Consider the following 16,818-nt stretch of genomic DNA (forward strand, 5'->3'; position numbering starts at 1 on the left):
TGTTGGGTTCTTCTTGCTCTTTGACCTTGGTTGTTTCCTTACAGACTAGGTAACTACTTCAGTATTAGCGAGTGTAAGGTTTGCTTATCCTGTTTTGGTGGAGATGTGGCTTCCTTCTTGTTGGCTCCCTGTTTAGGTATTGTTTCTTCCCAAGGACCCAGCAGTTTACTTCTGAGCTACATGTATTCTCTTCTACCAAATAAATTATTTCTCTATTTTGCATGACTTTTAATATTCATTAATGGTTAGCAAAATTTCTCCAAATTACTGTTCCCTGAAGAGCAAAACCAACAGAAATTAAATCTATTGCAATGGAAGATGAAAAGATACCTGGGGAACCAACAGAAGTTAAAACAAAAATAAAAGCACAGGTAAAGCTCAAATTCAAATCTACCACAGGCAAGGTGGTAAAGTATTGGTGCTTATCTCTTATTAGAATAAGATGTAATGAATAATATGTGTGTGTGCTAAAATTCAAATCATTCTCTGGCTGGTGAGTTTGATGGAGAACCTCTGACAGTAATATTGGAGATCTGCCTTTCTCCATATTTAGAGAGACAGAGAGAGCTTAATTACTTCTTCACAAAGAAACAGCTTTGATCTTTTTTGCAGCACTGGACCTTTTCAAATAATAATGGTTTCACTATCCAAGACAGTTTGTCCTAACAGATTATAACCATTTATTCCAAGTGTATCTATTAATAGTTACGCTTAAAAGCCTACTATAATAACTGTTAACCTAGTTGCAGAATTAATAGTTACGCTTAAAAGCCTACTATAATAACTGTTAACCTAGTTGCAGAATAAAATTCCAATATTCTATCTTGAAAGAAATTTTGTATGCACACTTAAACACACATCATGCCTCACCCATACAGGAAGAAACAGGACAGTAACAACTTGAGATAAGCAAACGACACTACTGCCTTATCTGAAAGTGAAGAAGACTATTCTGAGTCATTCTGAGAGTAAAATAGAAAGCAAAAAATCAAGATTAGTGTTACATATTACAAAGGCAGTAGAAATTGACTTTTTAGGCAAAAAGTGGAAACAGTTGTTAATTCAATTTTCTTAGAATTAAGAATAGACCAAGGAGGTTAGTGTACTGAAGAAAGGACGGTAATATCAAAGTGAGGCAAGATCATGCAGAATAGTGTAGGATATTTTAATATCAGATTAAAGTACAGAGTAATGAAAAGAATGGTCTTTGCAGTATAGAGAAGGAATACAGATGTGTTAAAGTTTAGGGTGACTTACTATGAGTTACTATCATGGACAATAAATTAGTTTGGCTATTCCTCAAGATGATAATCCACATAACTTAGGTTATTTGGGGCATGTGAAATGAAGTGATAATAGATTAGGAGAAAAAACTCTATTATCCGTGGCAAAGATAAGGGAAGCAGAAGGTAAAGGCAACCAAAAGCTGAAGGATAGGAAGATCATATTTTTCCACTTAAGCATCTCATCTAGGATGATCAAGTATATACAAATGAAAATTCTGCTATATACAGGGATAATAACTCTTATTAAAAGTGCTCAACATTTTTGATGGAATAAAAAGCAAGTGATTCAGAAGGGTAATTTTTTTATGCAGAGTCTTAACAAGTGACTCTGGACAGTGTACATCATAAAACATTAAAATAATTAAAGCAGTCTTGCAAAAGGCTAACAGGGTTGTGATCATCCTGGTATCTGAAGGGAGAATATATCAGAGAGCAAGAGCTACTACATACAGGACAGAGAGCACTTCTCCTCCTGACTCCCACATTCCTTGGCTAACAGGATGACATGCCCAACCTGCCTAACCAAATTGGATGGGTAGAAATGATTGGGAAAAGATGGTTCCTAAGATAAGCCATCCCCAAACCGCGAAGGGCTTTAAAGAAACCAGTACCTTGAATTGCACTCAGAAACACACTGACAACCAATGCAGTTCGCAAAGCAATTGGTGTTACATATGTCAAATATCCAATACCCTTTACTACACCTGCACTCAACATTCTGCACCTGTTGAAGCTTGGGAATCCTCTTTCAAGGGCAGCCCCATGTAGACCGCACTGCAGTAATCTGTCTGTGTGTCTGTGAGCAAAGCCTCCCAATCCAGGAACATCCTAAGGTGTTCAAAACCCTCCAATTGCTCCCATCTGCCTCTTCTAGCAGGAGCTGTGAGTTCTCCAGATTACACATGGGGCCCATATGGGGCATGGCCACCCTATCCAGAACTAGTGGTGAAAAGAACCCACCAGTAGAAGCACCAAATACCCAAAGCCACCCTGTCTTACTTGGGTTGAGTCAAAGCCTCTGCACCTCATCCAGATCCTTACAACCTCCAGGCACTGAAACACGACATCCATGGCATCACTCACTTAGCAGCCTTAGCTTTAGTTTGGCTACATATTGCAAAATTAAGGCTAGAGATTTTAATCAAATTGTCTATCCTTTACTGAATCACAAAATTGCTCCATCTAAATCCAATTCTAGTACAGAATGGAAAATACTGCAAATTTGAACATTAGCAATTAATTAAGTAGTTGCATAGTAACTGATACATTTTTAGGACAAAAATGTACCAGTTCCACATTTCCTGATATTTTAGCTGAGCAGGTTAGTAGGAATCCAGCTATATCAGATCATGTCCATTGTAATTATCTATCTATTCAATAAAATCAGGCAATGCCAGCATGCCCTAGGTCCTGTCTCTTATGAAAACCAGGAGATGTGTTTCCTCCATTGATGCACCTCCCTATGGAAGAGTATTACCCCTGAGATCCAGATGGCCTTGATCCTGCCCGCCTTTTATAAGGCTTTGAAGACCTGTTTGTTCTCTCAGGCACTCAGTTACTGTATGAGGATTTGTGCATCTGTCTGGTTTGATTATTTTGATTATTTTCTGTAAAACAGAAAAACTCTCATTCAAGTTAGTTATCCCTTTTTTGTTACAAGACATAAATTGATTTATTTAGGCCAGGGGTATCAAACTCAATTTCAATGAGGGCCGTATCAGCATTGCGGTTGCCCTCAGGGGGCCGGGTGGGTATGGCCAGGGTGGGCGTGGCCTACTGGGTGGGTGTGGCTAGAGTGCATATGGCCTACTGGGTGAGCGTGGCCAGCTCTACATCGTTCGCATCAAGGGTGCCTATGGGGGCCTGGGCAGGAGTGGGACAGATCTGAGAGTCTCTGACAGAAGGAGGGTCTCTGGGCCAGGGCCAAGGCAGTGGAGGCCATTCCCTCACTGTTTCCAGGATGGCTTCGCGGGCCACATGAAACCACTTCATGGGCCGCATCCGGACCCCGGGCCTTGTGTTTGACATGTCTGATTTAGGCCAATGCTATTAGGGATCTAGTAACATTGAAGTGAGGTTTATTTCAAGAAGCCTTGTAATAAGGTTTTTCAAACCTACTTCAGTGAGGTTTATGTAACTATGTGTCTGGAGGTTGGTAAAGATTTTGTTAAATATGCAAGATCTTGTCTGATTTCATGTAAAAAATATTGAGTGACCCTAGTGGGCAGATGATAAATGACATTACTTTTGATTATTCATCTTATAATATCTGGTTTTAGAGAAAGTTAAACAACATCTGATAATAGATTACTAATGCTGGCATGAATTTCTATTATGGTAACCAAAGCTATTTGAATATCATATCTTGGTTGAAAGCCTGATAGATATGGCTCTAGAAAATCTGGATCAATCAGTTACAGCTGAAATTATATGGCCACAATATTCCCAGAAACTGAATTTCTAATACTAGCCATAATTGTATACAGTAGATCTCCCAGTCAAGATAGAAGGGGGAAATGACCCTAAGTTTGCATATTCCCTTTTCTCTAATCACTTTTGGAAATTGCTTGTTGACTGCTTTTTAGCTATAAGGAATCTTTGGATCAACAGGTTTTCCAACCGCAGACAAATTTCCTTCAGTTCTTAACAAAACAAGTGTTAACGATGGAATGGAATAAACAGGAAAATGGAATAAAATGGAATAAACAGGAAAATGGAAAAATAAACATAAAAATGGAATAAACAGGAAAATTAAACTTAGAAAGTTACTAATGAACTAAGGATTCAGATAAATTTGAAGCAAGATTGTGGAATTAATTAAAAAGAATCCTTCTCATGGGAAAATGTTTTTGTTTTGATTTTTAAAAAACAGGGAAAAATTGGACACTAGAGGGAACTACAGAGATTTATTTTTATGTATTTTCCTTTCTAGCCTCAGGGCTTCAAAACATCTTTAAAATTCTTCAAGCCAAAAAGTGTACAAGAACAATACTGCCATATTCTTCCTAGAGGCAAAAATATGCTTGTTCATTCTTAGATCTCTTCCAAAAATTTAAGTCACAGTTCAAAAGCATTAAACTACTAAACTAATATTAAGCATTTTCTTTTCACATTCATCTCCTGGTAAAAGTACATCAAGGTAGAATACTGTTCAAAGAAAGTAAAGCAAAATGAATAAAAGCAAGTTAGGAACTGTCCACACTTCCAAACAACATACAGTACAAAAATCTACCTAAGAATAAGTCCCAATGAATTCAGGGTTACTTTTCAAAACAACTGTGAATTGAACTACATCAATCTGAAATCATATCTAGAAAGATTCCTGTAAATTCACCTTTAAAAAATGGAAATAATGTAGACTTCTGGGTTAGATGTCGTGGCATGACAGGCGCAGGAAAATGAGGCTCCATTTTCCATGCCCGATTTCACTCTGCTGGGCACTCTACAAAGGGTCTAAAGTCACCACGGAGAGGCGACAGAGAAGGGGACCCTCATCAATCACAGAGGGGCAGCAGCCTTTCCGTTTGATGCAAGGAAGCCCTTCAAACCGGCAGAAGACAGACTGGCCAGCCAGAAGTCACCGACAACCCAAGATAAGCACTAACTAGCAACCTCTGAATGACATGGATGGAACTGGGTGACAACGACCCTCTCTTTATAATTTTAAAACCTCTTCCTGGAAAAAATAATTCCCAAAGCAAAGAATCCCCCAGATGATAGAGAGAAGGGGAATTTCCACCCCGTTCTCTCAGGAAAAAGAAGTGGCGAATAACTTTCTTTGAGGGGAAATTAGAGAAAATTACAAGATTAATTTGGATTTAATATAGACATAGCTTTGACAAATTTGGGGACTAAAAGTATTTTTAAGACTTTCTTTTTGAAGATATTTGAAAAGTTGGTGAAATAGGTTTGGACTTAAAAAGCTGGAAGATGGATGTTTTCAACATCTAGTGGTGAACCTTGGCATTACAATTTATTATGCTTAAAGAAAATTTGGCCCAAAGCCCAGACATAGACGAGGCTCTTTGTTATTCCTGGAAACTTTCACTTTTGCAGACTGCAGCTGGGAAAGGGGAAAAAATCCTTGGGCTATTTTATCTGTATGAAGGATACAAGAAACCATTCTAAATTGGCTGGCCTGGATTACAAATATTGACTGACTTTTAGTTTTAGAATTATCAAGAAATATTAAGAAACAGTGGGAAAGTTGCTTCTGGACTATGGAAACATGGATAATCAACAAGAAAATGTAAATGGACTTCAGAAAGAAATTCTTTCCATGTTGAAATCAACTCAAGAGACAATTGTTTTAAATTATGAGGAGACTAAAAGTAATTTAAATAACATAAATGAGCAACTCTCCAACTTAAACTTAAAGCAAAAAACATTCAGAAAATGACCATAAAGAATGAACTAGCAACTCAGAAACCAGAAGAAAAAATAAAGGAAACTGACATAAAGATAGAGGATTCTTAAGAATAAACCAACAGACAGGCACAGATAAATAAAAATTTGGAAGACCCAGATAAAACACCGGAAATGGGAAAGACATTTTATTTTTCAAGATGTCAGAACATATTTGAGGACAAGGAAGCAGAATTGATAGAATGGATGATAAGAGTTGTTAGGAGAAATGCTGAAAACTGGGGAACAAGAAACTAAAAGAGAAACTGAAGGATAAAGAAAATGGAGGCTGTTTAATAAATATAAATGGATTAAGCATTTTTACAAAAACACTTTAATTAAATTGTCTTTTTTATTCCAAATAATATACACAGAAACAGAGGAAGAAATACTTGGGGACCTAAATGCACTGACTTGCAAAGTTATTTGGCAATGGAAAAAAGCTAGAGTAAGACTGAAGAAAATAGAGGTCCTGACTAATTAGATGAGGTATTATACCAGTGGTGGCGAACCTATGGCATGGGTGCCAGAGGTGGCTCAGAGCCCTCTCTGTGGGCACCCACACCATGCCCCGGAGGTGGCAACTGTCCCTCTTCAACAAGCCGCCTGCTAATTTGCTGAGGTCCCATGTGGCTGAATGCATCCCGGCACGGCTGGTTTCCCTCCCCCCCATCCCGTCCCTCCTGGCCTCACATGCTCTCCTTTTCCCAGGCACGACCCACTGCATCACCTCCTCAGCTGTTGGCCAACCATCCATCTCGGAGGCAGCTTCTTTGAACTGCTGGCACTGCAGAGCCCCAGAGTGCGCCTGTCAAGGGGCCGGCAGGCTGCGGCTACTGACGGACACCGTTGGCCCCCATGCGCTCGCTGGCCTCTGTGTGTAGGGGCCGATGGTGTCAGGCAGCAGCTGCCCCAGCCCTTGCCTTGCCCCATGGCAATAGCACCCCTCGCCCTGCCTCACCTCACCTGACAGTATGAGTCTCCTGCCTACTGTCCCACCTGCCAGAGACCTCCTGGAGCACCCCCAACCCTGCACACACCCCCACAGGTGTCCCTCCCCACGAGCAACACTGAGGTGACCACACCCACCTTGACCACACCCACCCAATCTTCCATGACCACCACAGCCACACCCACCCAGCGGGCCACACCCAACTGACACCCAGCGATAAATAAGTGGGGTTTGGGTTGCAGTTTGGGCACTCGGTTTCTAAAAGGTTCGCCACCACTGTATTATACCATCTAATGGATGTTTGAATATGATTAAAATAGACAATTGCTAGAAATAAAAGGACCATTATAAATTAGAAGGATGTGATTTGTAACTAGGATAATATATACAGTATATATTTTTTATAAAATGGGAAATATGGAAATACTAAGAGGATTGTTAAAAGGGAAGTTTTTAGTTGCCCAAATGTAATTAATTGTGAGAAAAATGATAACTGATAATGTTATTTTGAATATTGATGGGAAATTAAAATTGAAAAAAGATGAAAAATAGGATACAGATTAAATAAGGGAATTCTTGAAATATGTTTTTGCTAGAGAAGATATTATAAACTGATATTATTGACACTATGTATAACATTAGAAACATTTGATGAAGATATTTATATTTAATAGCATATGTACTGGTAGCATTAAGAATTATACTTGCATAGTGTGGAAAAATGATTATTACTGGAAGAAGAGAGGACCAGGGAAATACTGGATGGTGTAGTATTGGATATTTTGAGTGAAAGTTAATATATACCACTGAATGATAAAAGAACCCAGACACAGAGTTGTTTACTAAGTACTTATGACTGTAAAACGTGAAATTAATAAAATATTTACCAAAAAATGGAATTAGTATTAAACACTTCCTTTGTTCTAGTGAAACAGACAGTGGAACTTAATAGAACTGATGACAATAAGAAAAAAAATCATTATTTTCTAAAAATATACATTATATATCTAGTCACAATGGCTGTCATCTTTCAAAATTTAGACAATTAGAAATGCAATTTTATAACCATCACCAATTTCATCCATGAACATTATTATGTATCGAATCTTTTATATTTACTGCAATATAAAATATTTACCTCTGATCCTCAACTATTAGAAAAACAACAATCATTTAATGACTTTGAGTTACCCAAAGAAGAGGGAGTCAAGCTATTCTTCAAAGCACCTGAAAGCAGGACAAGAAGCAACGGATGGAAACTAGTCAAGGAGAGAAGCAACCTAGAACTAAGGAGAAACTTCCTGACAGTTAGTTAGAACAATTAACCAGTGGAACAACCTGCCTCCAGAAGTGGTGAATGCTCCAACACTGGAGGTTTTTAAGAAGAGACTGGACAGCCATTTGCCTGAAATGGTATAGGGTTTCCCGCTGAGCAGGGGGTTGGACTAGATGACCTCCAAGGTCCCTTCCAACTTCTTCTTCTTCTTCTTCTTCTTCTTCTTATTATTATTATTATTATTATTATTATTATTATTATTATTATTATTATTATTATTATTATTATTATTAAACTATAGAAAAAAGAAAGCTACCAAGACTGCCTTCCACCACTCCATCCATCCTAGACAAAAACTGCACCATGGAGAAAAGAGAGGTGACCTCTTTTCCAAAATGGCAAAAGTAAGGGGAAAAGTGCTCATTTTTTCATACAACCTTTCAAAGATAATTGCCTCATAAATGCCAATCAAAGATGTCAAGTGGAAATTTATAATTGTAGCACTGTAATAGTTAAAAAATAATGAGCCATAATGTTTATAACTGCTTTGCTGCAATTAAAAATTTAGATATAAGCAAAATGGATGATATTCTGAAATCAGAACTGCAGGGATAATTTCACAGTAAAGATACATCACAGACCTGCATTTTATTCTCTTTATAGGGATTATCTGCCTCAAAACTCTTAGGGTGTTTCTGGTGACACTGAGCAAACATTTATTTCTTATTATATTATCCAATACACTATGTTTATTTCTTTCACACTACAGATAGCCCACATTCTTATGTTTTATATTTCAGCAAGACAACAATCTAAATATATCTCCAAATCAACCATGATTATTTCAGAAAAGATAAGTGTTTTGGAACAGCCCTCAAAATCCCCACAATTGAATACTACTTAAAATCTAGCAGAGAATATTTTTAACTTAGAAAAGTTGTGCAAGGAAGGGTGGGAAAAAAATTTCAAAAGCAAGAGTAGAAAACCTTGGCTGGCTACAGGAAATGTTTAGAAATGGTTATTTCTGTCACAGTAGAAACTATAAGGTACTATTTAAACCAGGGGTCTGCAAACTTGGCCTTTTTATGACTTATGGATTTCAACTCCCAGAATTCCTCAGCCAACTGTGCCTAGCTGAGGAATGCTGGGAGTTGAAGTCCACAAGTCATAAAAGGGGCAAGTTTGAAGACCCCTGTTTTAAAAGAATGTCCAAATTTCTGCATCTGCCATATTGATGGTTTTATTATTTTCAATCTGAAATTGTACTTAAATAGTTTCACAACTCTTAACATTGAAGTTTTTTCTGGAGTCCAGAAGGTACATTATAGTTCTTGTACTGTCAGTTTTGTATTATTTGTGGGTGTGTGGGGGTATTTATTTTTATCCAGATGTTATTGTTTTTATAAATAACACAAGGCAGCAAACATATCTAATACTCCTGACAGGAGCACCTTGATACAAATAAAACATGGTCATTTCCTATGTACTACAGAATGTAGAAAACAAATTTTACAAATTTTAAACTCTCTTGGAGAACACTGACTTTACATCAAATGTTATGCCAGAGGACAAAGTCCATATAAAGAATAAGCTTCTCAAGTACCTGTTTAATATACTGCATCTTCTGTGAAAAATCAATTATTTGAAGAGGGTAGAACATGGGTAATGGGTATTGAGTTGTTGAGCAGTCTGCAAAGTGTGCATTATCTAAATATTTAAATAGACCCACAGGATGAGAACAATTTCAGGGCAAAAGGCCATTGTCAGTACTTTAGCTTTTTTACACTGTACTAAATGGGAATATGGTCTATTTTAAATATTAATTTATACCAGAGATAAGCTATTGATTGCCATTTATACAGTCCAGTAAATCATTTTTGCGTACAAGGATCAGTATTAAAATATGTAATATTTCATGTAAATTGTACAAAACACTATTATTCCATAAGCACACACACACACTCCAAAAATGCCAGTCATATGTGACTAGTACTTCATATGTTCTTCAGCATCAGCACATTCCTTCTCTAAGATGAAATTCATCTGATTCTAGACTTTACAGTCCAAGTAATTACTATTCTTTGACTGTGTTCCTACATTATCAAGTTTCAATCCTTTTCTTTTAACCTGTTCTTCACAGTTCCCTACAGAATACAGACCCAATACTAAACTAAAATAACAGTTATACAGTCATGACAATGTAGGTGATGTGACTGCCTGAACAGGGACAAGTTTTTTTCTGTCTCTTTACTGAAATTGTGACAAAGTTCATATATTCTAGTTCCAGTTGTTCAATTATTGTTTGCTAAAGTACTGGGTTGGGATAAAATGCTAAGTGAAAAACTACAATTTTTAACTATAATTTATAACTCATATCTAAGGTGCAAGCAATCATGAGCCAAAGCAGTTCAAATGAATGCCAGTTTAATGCAAGCGAATCTGAAATACTAACGGTCAAAGCAAAGAGCCAACGGAATTCAAGGTGGCTAGACTTAGATCTCTTGTGTGCACGGAAGGACTAGAGCAGGAGTGTCAAACTCAATTTCATTGAGGGCCGCATCAGCATTGCGGTTGCCCTCAGGGGGCTGGGTGGGTATGGCCAGGGTGGGCGTGGCTAGAGTGTGTATGGCCTACTGGGTGGGCGCGGCCAGCTCTACATCGTTCGCATCAAGGGTGCCTATGGGGACCTGGGTAGGAGTGGGACAGATCTGAGGGTCTCTGGCAGAAGGAGGGTCTCTGGGCCAGGGCCAAGGCAGTGGGGGCCGTTCCCTCACTGTTTCCAGGATGGCTTCGCAGGCCACATGAAACCACTTCGCGGGCCGGATCCAGCCCCCGGGCCTTGTGTTTGACATGTCTGGACTAGAGACTGGTGATGCGCTTGACCCATTCTCTGGTCATCTCCTACATCGTAATTTATAACTCACATATAAGCTTGATTCACAAAACACCACAAATCACCTCATGGTAAGATGGGCAGCAAATTTGATAATAAAAAAATTAAGCCAAAAGTAAACAAATCACATTTTATAAACCCAGAATGTTATCTTTAAATCACAGTATCATCTTATTATGACATAGTCAATCAACCATGTATTTTCAGTACTTACACATGTATAATCTAAAAGGTTTTAGAAAACCTTTCTAACCATGCAAATTGCAAACCACATAAATCCTTTCTAATCATACAAATCTTCCTTCTCAGATAATTCAACTTGTCTGTCCAAATGTACACATATGCATATTTTATTGCTATATCAACTATACAGTTTTAAAAATATACCAGGTAATAATCTGCAGACTAGAATAGGTGTATAATTTATCCTTACAAAAATTATTGCTCAATAATTTTACTACTAAAATCCAACTAATACTTTACAAAATAAGCTAAGTAGCAGGCAAATCAGCAGAAAAAAAATAATGGTTTCAATAAGCACATACTTTCTAACAGTTGATTTTTCTTTAAGTTTACATTTGTACAGGTATCCTTGTTTTGACACAATTAGGATAAAATGCTAAACATCTTATAAAACTGCATTATGTCACTGTTTACAACTTTTCACAATTACTGACAACTGTTTACAACATACTTTCTTTGAAACAATTTTCTTGTGGGCTTAGTTTTTTTTTAAAAAACATTAACCGAAGCAAAAGATTTTTTAAAACAGACAAAATTGTAAAGGCACAAAGAATTCATAACATTTATTCACTAATACAAGACTTGCTGAAAAATGAATCTGCTTAGTGTATCTAAATGAAAAATAAGACAAATCTAGGATTTTGGGGATAGCTCAAATAGCTTCAGCAGAAGGTTTTCTTCTTTTACAGTCTTTTTAATTCATTACTTAATTGTTCATATCTCATATCTGATAAGTATTTGAGATTAACATGATACATTACTATATTCTCTCCCAAAGTATGCAATATTCTTGTCTCTAATATCTTTATCACTGTGTATTTTCTTGTAATACTGGTATACGTCCCCAAATTTGGAATAGCTGGCAGTCTATCTTTAACACCTTTTACCACTTCTTGAAGTCTTCCCATCTAGCAAATCCTGCATTACTCAACATCCCCTCCCAGCTCGCTTTATGTCCCTTCTTTTTTTTTTTCTTCAAGCTGTGATATTGCTAGATCACTAGATACCAGGGTCAGTTTTAGGGTAGCAATATAGATGGTTTTTATCACATAATCTGAAATATTATCTTTTTTCTGAAAAACTCTTTTGTTTCATGGCATATAATCACTTCCTTTTCCTCTGAGATTTTCTTTATTCAATTAATATCATCCAAATTGTGCAGGTGGTGCTTCCTCTGTGACAGTACAATTTACTTTGATTTAGGAAATGATTATTTGATTCAGTTTTATTTCTTTATTTAATCCATTTCCATTACAATCAATCTTTGACACTGAAGAGAAATTCATAAAAGAATTGATGGAATAAATCATTTTTCTGCCAATATTTTTTCATTGTCACAATATAAATAAAATAGTCACATCTTTAACACAAACTATTCAACATTTCTAGCTATTTATGGATGTGATTATCTCATTATCTTATACCTAGATTTCTTCATTCTCAAAGGCAACAAATAGCAGTGGATTACGCAATTACTTATTCTGTCCTTTTTTTAAAAAAATGCTGAACAGATGTTCAAGCTGTTCTGTGATTATTTTCTACTAATGATCCAGCTCTGGAAAGAAGTAGCATTATGCTATTTATGGAATTACTGAGTGATTAAGCTTCTTGAAAAGGTGTCTTAGAAGAGACATAGATGTTTAGAGTAAAAACAACAAATAAAATCTACAGTTTCTCTGCATTATTATAAGCTGATTTTGTTTTGGTCTCAATTCTCATTCTTGGTGCTCCATGCTTTAAATAGAATTTTAACTTTATTAAATGTGTCATACTACAATCCAGAGAGTAAGATTAAACGTATCTCTTGCTCAAACTGAAATACTCATGCATATTGAGTGCCTCATAATGACCCTTAATAATTAGCAAAAATAGTCATTTAGCATTAAAAATCTCAAGTGCTTCCACAAAGACATTGCAGGGTGGGGAAGGCAAGTGATATCTATACAAAACAAAAGATAAATTCAAACAAATTTGAATTTGCTATTTGCCATTTCACAGTGCAATAAAAAAAATTCCACAAACCTAACAATACATACAATTGGTTGATAGGAGGGAGGGAGCGAAAGAAGGAGGAAGGCAGGCAGGCAACGTTTCTACAAATAGTTTTTTTTTGTGGAAAAGGTTTGACACCTTTCAAATATTTGAAATCATGTTATATTTTCAGAATTTTCTGAAACCAACTGTAGGAGGTAGCATCACCAATGTTCCTGATCCCTAAAAAAGCTAAGTCAGCTTAAACCTTTTTAGGTCTTGGAGAAGAGACCATTGGAAAATTCAAGGTCTTTATAAGTTTAAAATCAATGGGTATTACAAAAAGGTGGCAATAGTAAACCACTTTCATGGTGTTGCCAAGAAAACTAAATGGATGTTTCTATATGGTCATCAGGAGTTGAATTCAACCAGATGGAGCCTTTATATTTACTTCACTTATATTCTCAGAAAAAAATATTTAAAATAATCAACTACTTTGGAATTAGAGTTTGAAAGTTCTCTTATACTGTTAAATAGTGTTATTAAAAACAACCCTATAAGGATCTGTTTAGAAAAATGGCTAAGAGAAAGGTCTCTGCTTCTGGTGCTTGTTTCAAGTCCAATCCTTCTACACTGTTTATGAAATAAGCAAACAGCTACCAAAAAGCACTCAATAGTGTTCTTTCATAGTAAATCTTCTACACAGTGAATTTCATTTCAAGGTTAGTTTTCATATTCTGTTTATTGGATCATGCAAATATTATGGACTTTTAATTAACATGTCTAAAGACAAAGTTTGCTATGACTGAATAAACAGATGTCTTATATTCAATTTTTATGGCACTCAGAGATAAACTCCACATTCAAACAATAAGGATGGAGCAGAACACCAAAATAGTGACACAGATTCTATACCCCTCACCCCCACTGCTGAAGTACATGTTTACTATTTCATATAACTGTTAAGATGGTAAAAGACAGGAAGGCCTGGAGGAACTGTTGTCCATGGGGTTACGATGGGTCAGACACAACTTCGCAACTAACAACAACAACAACTGCATTCTAACCACTCTGCCACCATGGCTCTTGTCAGATTAAGATAGCTCCAAACCAGATGGGTAATCTTAGTTTAGCTTCTCTTTGAATGCTAGGAAGTATCCAACTTAGAAACAATTCATTAAAAAAATACTGCATATTGCTCTTTCCAACTGTGCACATTTCAGAAGGCCCGGTGTGTCTCTTTTGCCATCCAGAATGCTCCTATATAACGAATCCAAGAATTACATTGGCTATCCAACAAGCAGACCCAAAACTCCAAGGAGACAGTCTTAACTTTGGATCAGCTATTAGTCCCAACAAATACAGTATCCCGCAATACAGTACAAACCACATCTAATATCTACAGAAGGGAAGGCCCAAGGTAACGAGGTTGACAAGAGCCAATCCCTGATCCCAAATTTTGGGATCCATAGCCAATTAGCAAGCTCCCAGCATTACAGTCCTGTATCATAATATTTCACCCCTTTTGAGATCTTTCATCTCAGGCAGAATACGAGGGAAAGATACGGGTGAGAGAGAACAGGTCACAGGCAGGTGTAGGATCTGCTCAGTAGCAATGAAATAGGGTCTTTTCCCCTATAACTAGTGCAGGGGTCGGCAACCTCGGCTCTTTTATGACTCGTGGACTTCAACTCCCAGAATTCCTGAGCCAGCATAGCTGGCTCAGGAATTCTGGGAGTTGAAGTCCACGAGTCATAAAAGAGCCGAGGTTGCCGACCCCTGAACTAGTGGATCAACATTATAATAATCTCTGTAAAGCATTCTGCATGGGACTACAAACATGCTAACACTTGTCTTGCCCCTCCTTCCTCACCCCTAGCTCCTTTCAATTTCTCTCTCTCTCTTGTACAAAGTTTCTTCTTTCCTCACCTGCACTCATTAATCCCCTACTTCTCCCACCCCTCTACCACGATTAATGCTGTACGCCAGCATTCCTTTCGCCCATGCAGGAGCTTTCTAACCAGGCAAGTTATGTTACTCCCCCCCCCTACTTCCTCCTCCTCCCCGCTGACCTTCCAGACCCACCATTCCCAACAAGCGGATACATGCCTCCTAACCCGACCAACTTCTTCCCTCTTACCCCCCCCCCCACCCGTCAATACTTTTAAAACGTGGAGGGCGAGCGCCTTCCCCCCCCCCCCGCCCCGCAGTTACTCCCGGCATACTTTCCATCCAGCCCATAAATCCGCCCCTTCTCGCCTCAACGAACTTTTCGGGTTGGAGGGGGGGGAGGAGGAGACGCCACTAATTAAAATGTTCTCACCCATCCTTTCGTCGCTTTACGTCCAAGCCCGCCCCGCTGCCCGGAGGCCCGGAGGAAGAGGGAGACGGAGGGAGAGAGCCGAGTCCCAGCCTCTTCCCGCTTCAAAGTGTTGTGGTTTTTTTCCCCCCCAGGCCAGGGGTCGGCAACCTTGGCTCTTTTATGACTCGCGGACTTCAACTCCCAGAATTCCTGAGCCAGCTATGCTGGCTCAGGAATTCTGGGAGTTGAAGTCCGCGAGTCATAAAAGAGCCAAGGTTGCCGACCCCTGCCCCAGGCATACCGAGAGGGGATAATCTTGCCCCGCTTCTCCTCCGCTCGTCACCGGGAGGGCCGACCTTCCACGCACCTGGGCTTTCCACTTTCCCCGGCTTTAGCCCTCCCGGCGACCTCAGCTGCCAGGCCCTCTTGCGCCCGCGGCCCTCCTCCTCGCCCTCCCTCCCTCAGGCTTTACACCCCCGCCCCGTCGCCCGCCTGCTCCCCGACCGTGGGGCCGGCGGCCTGGGGAACAGCCGCCCCACGCAACTCTCCGGCGGATCAGCTCCCAGCCTCGCCTCCCTCTCGGGACCTCTCCACCGCTGCCCGCCCCGCAAGAGCGCCCGCTCCGGAGGAAGCGCCGGCAGAGCCCGCTCGTCCCAGCGCCGCTCGGGCTGCGGTGCGCCCACCGGAGGCAAGGGCTCTCCCGCTGCCCACTCGCGCTCCTCCCGTGACGCCGCTCCGCCGCTCCGCCGCCGGCTTCCCCTCAGCCTCAAAGCGGGGGGAGGGGGTCCCCGACACAGGGCCCCGGTCCCGCGCCTTGTCCGCCTTACCCCAGAACCACGAGCTCTCCATATTTAACGGGCTCCTTGTTGGGCGCGCAGTGCTCCTCCTGGCTAGGAGAAAACATGGGGCCACCGCCACGGTTGTCGTCGTCGTCGTCGTCCTCGCTATAATCCCATGCGGGGCAAAAATGGCATTCACCAAAAGGATAGCAATAATACTGGTCATCAAACAGGACGTTTGGCCGGAGACCTTTCCTTCATATTGGCGGAGCGAGCCAGCGGTCGGTCGGGCGAAATTACGGGTTGCCTTTGCTTGGCGCGCCCGCCGACGCGGACCCTTTGCTTCCCCTCACAGCGCTCAAGCCAAGAGCGACAGACACGACTGCCCGAAGGGGGGATGAGGAGAGACCAACAAGCGCCTACCCAGAAAGGAGGCGTGGAACGGCCCCTCCTCTCGGCTTTCTCCGCTCCTTCCACGCTCCCCTCGCCTTGCGTCAAAAACCGTGATGGTATCTTCCAGTCTGTTATGTAAACATAGAGTAAGAAAAGGGAAAGGGGGAAGTTCTTAAAGGGCTGCTGCCCTGTAAAATCAATGTTTCCTTCATAAGAAAAGACAGGAGTTGTCTGGCGCCGTCTACCGGAGGCTTTGTTCCTCTCTCTGCAAAAGCCTGTCTACAATAATTGACTACTGTACTGTGTAAGGAGTTTTTTC

At 39.7% G+C, this 16,818-nt stretch overlaps 1 protein-coding gene across 1 annotated transcript in view; it reads right to left on the reverse strand.

Moving 5' to 3' along the window:
• PELI2 (pellino E3 ubiquitin protein ligase family member 2) overlaps nt 1-16,566 on the reverse strand; it is a 52,512-nt gene extending 35,946 nt beyond the window's left edge. Inside the window, exon 1 of the mRNA XM_083362408.1 lies at nt 16,155-16,566. Coding sequence (XP_083218534.1) covers nt 16,155-16,231 — 77 coding nt within the window. The 5' untranslated portion in view covers nt 16,232-16,566. The remainder of the gene's footprint in view (nt 1-16,154) is intronic.
• Nucleotides 16,567-16,818: the final 252 nt, after the last annotated feature.

Source organism: Vipera ursinii (genome assembly GCF_947247035.1).
Source record: "Vipera ursinii genome assembly, chromosome: 1".
Lineage (NCBI taxonomy): Eukaryota > Metazoa > Chordata > Lepidosauria > Squamata > Viperidae > Vipera > Vipera ursinii.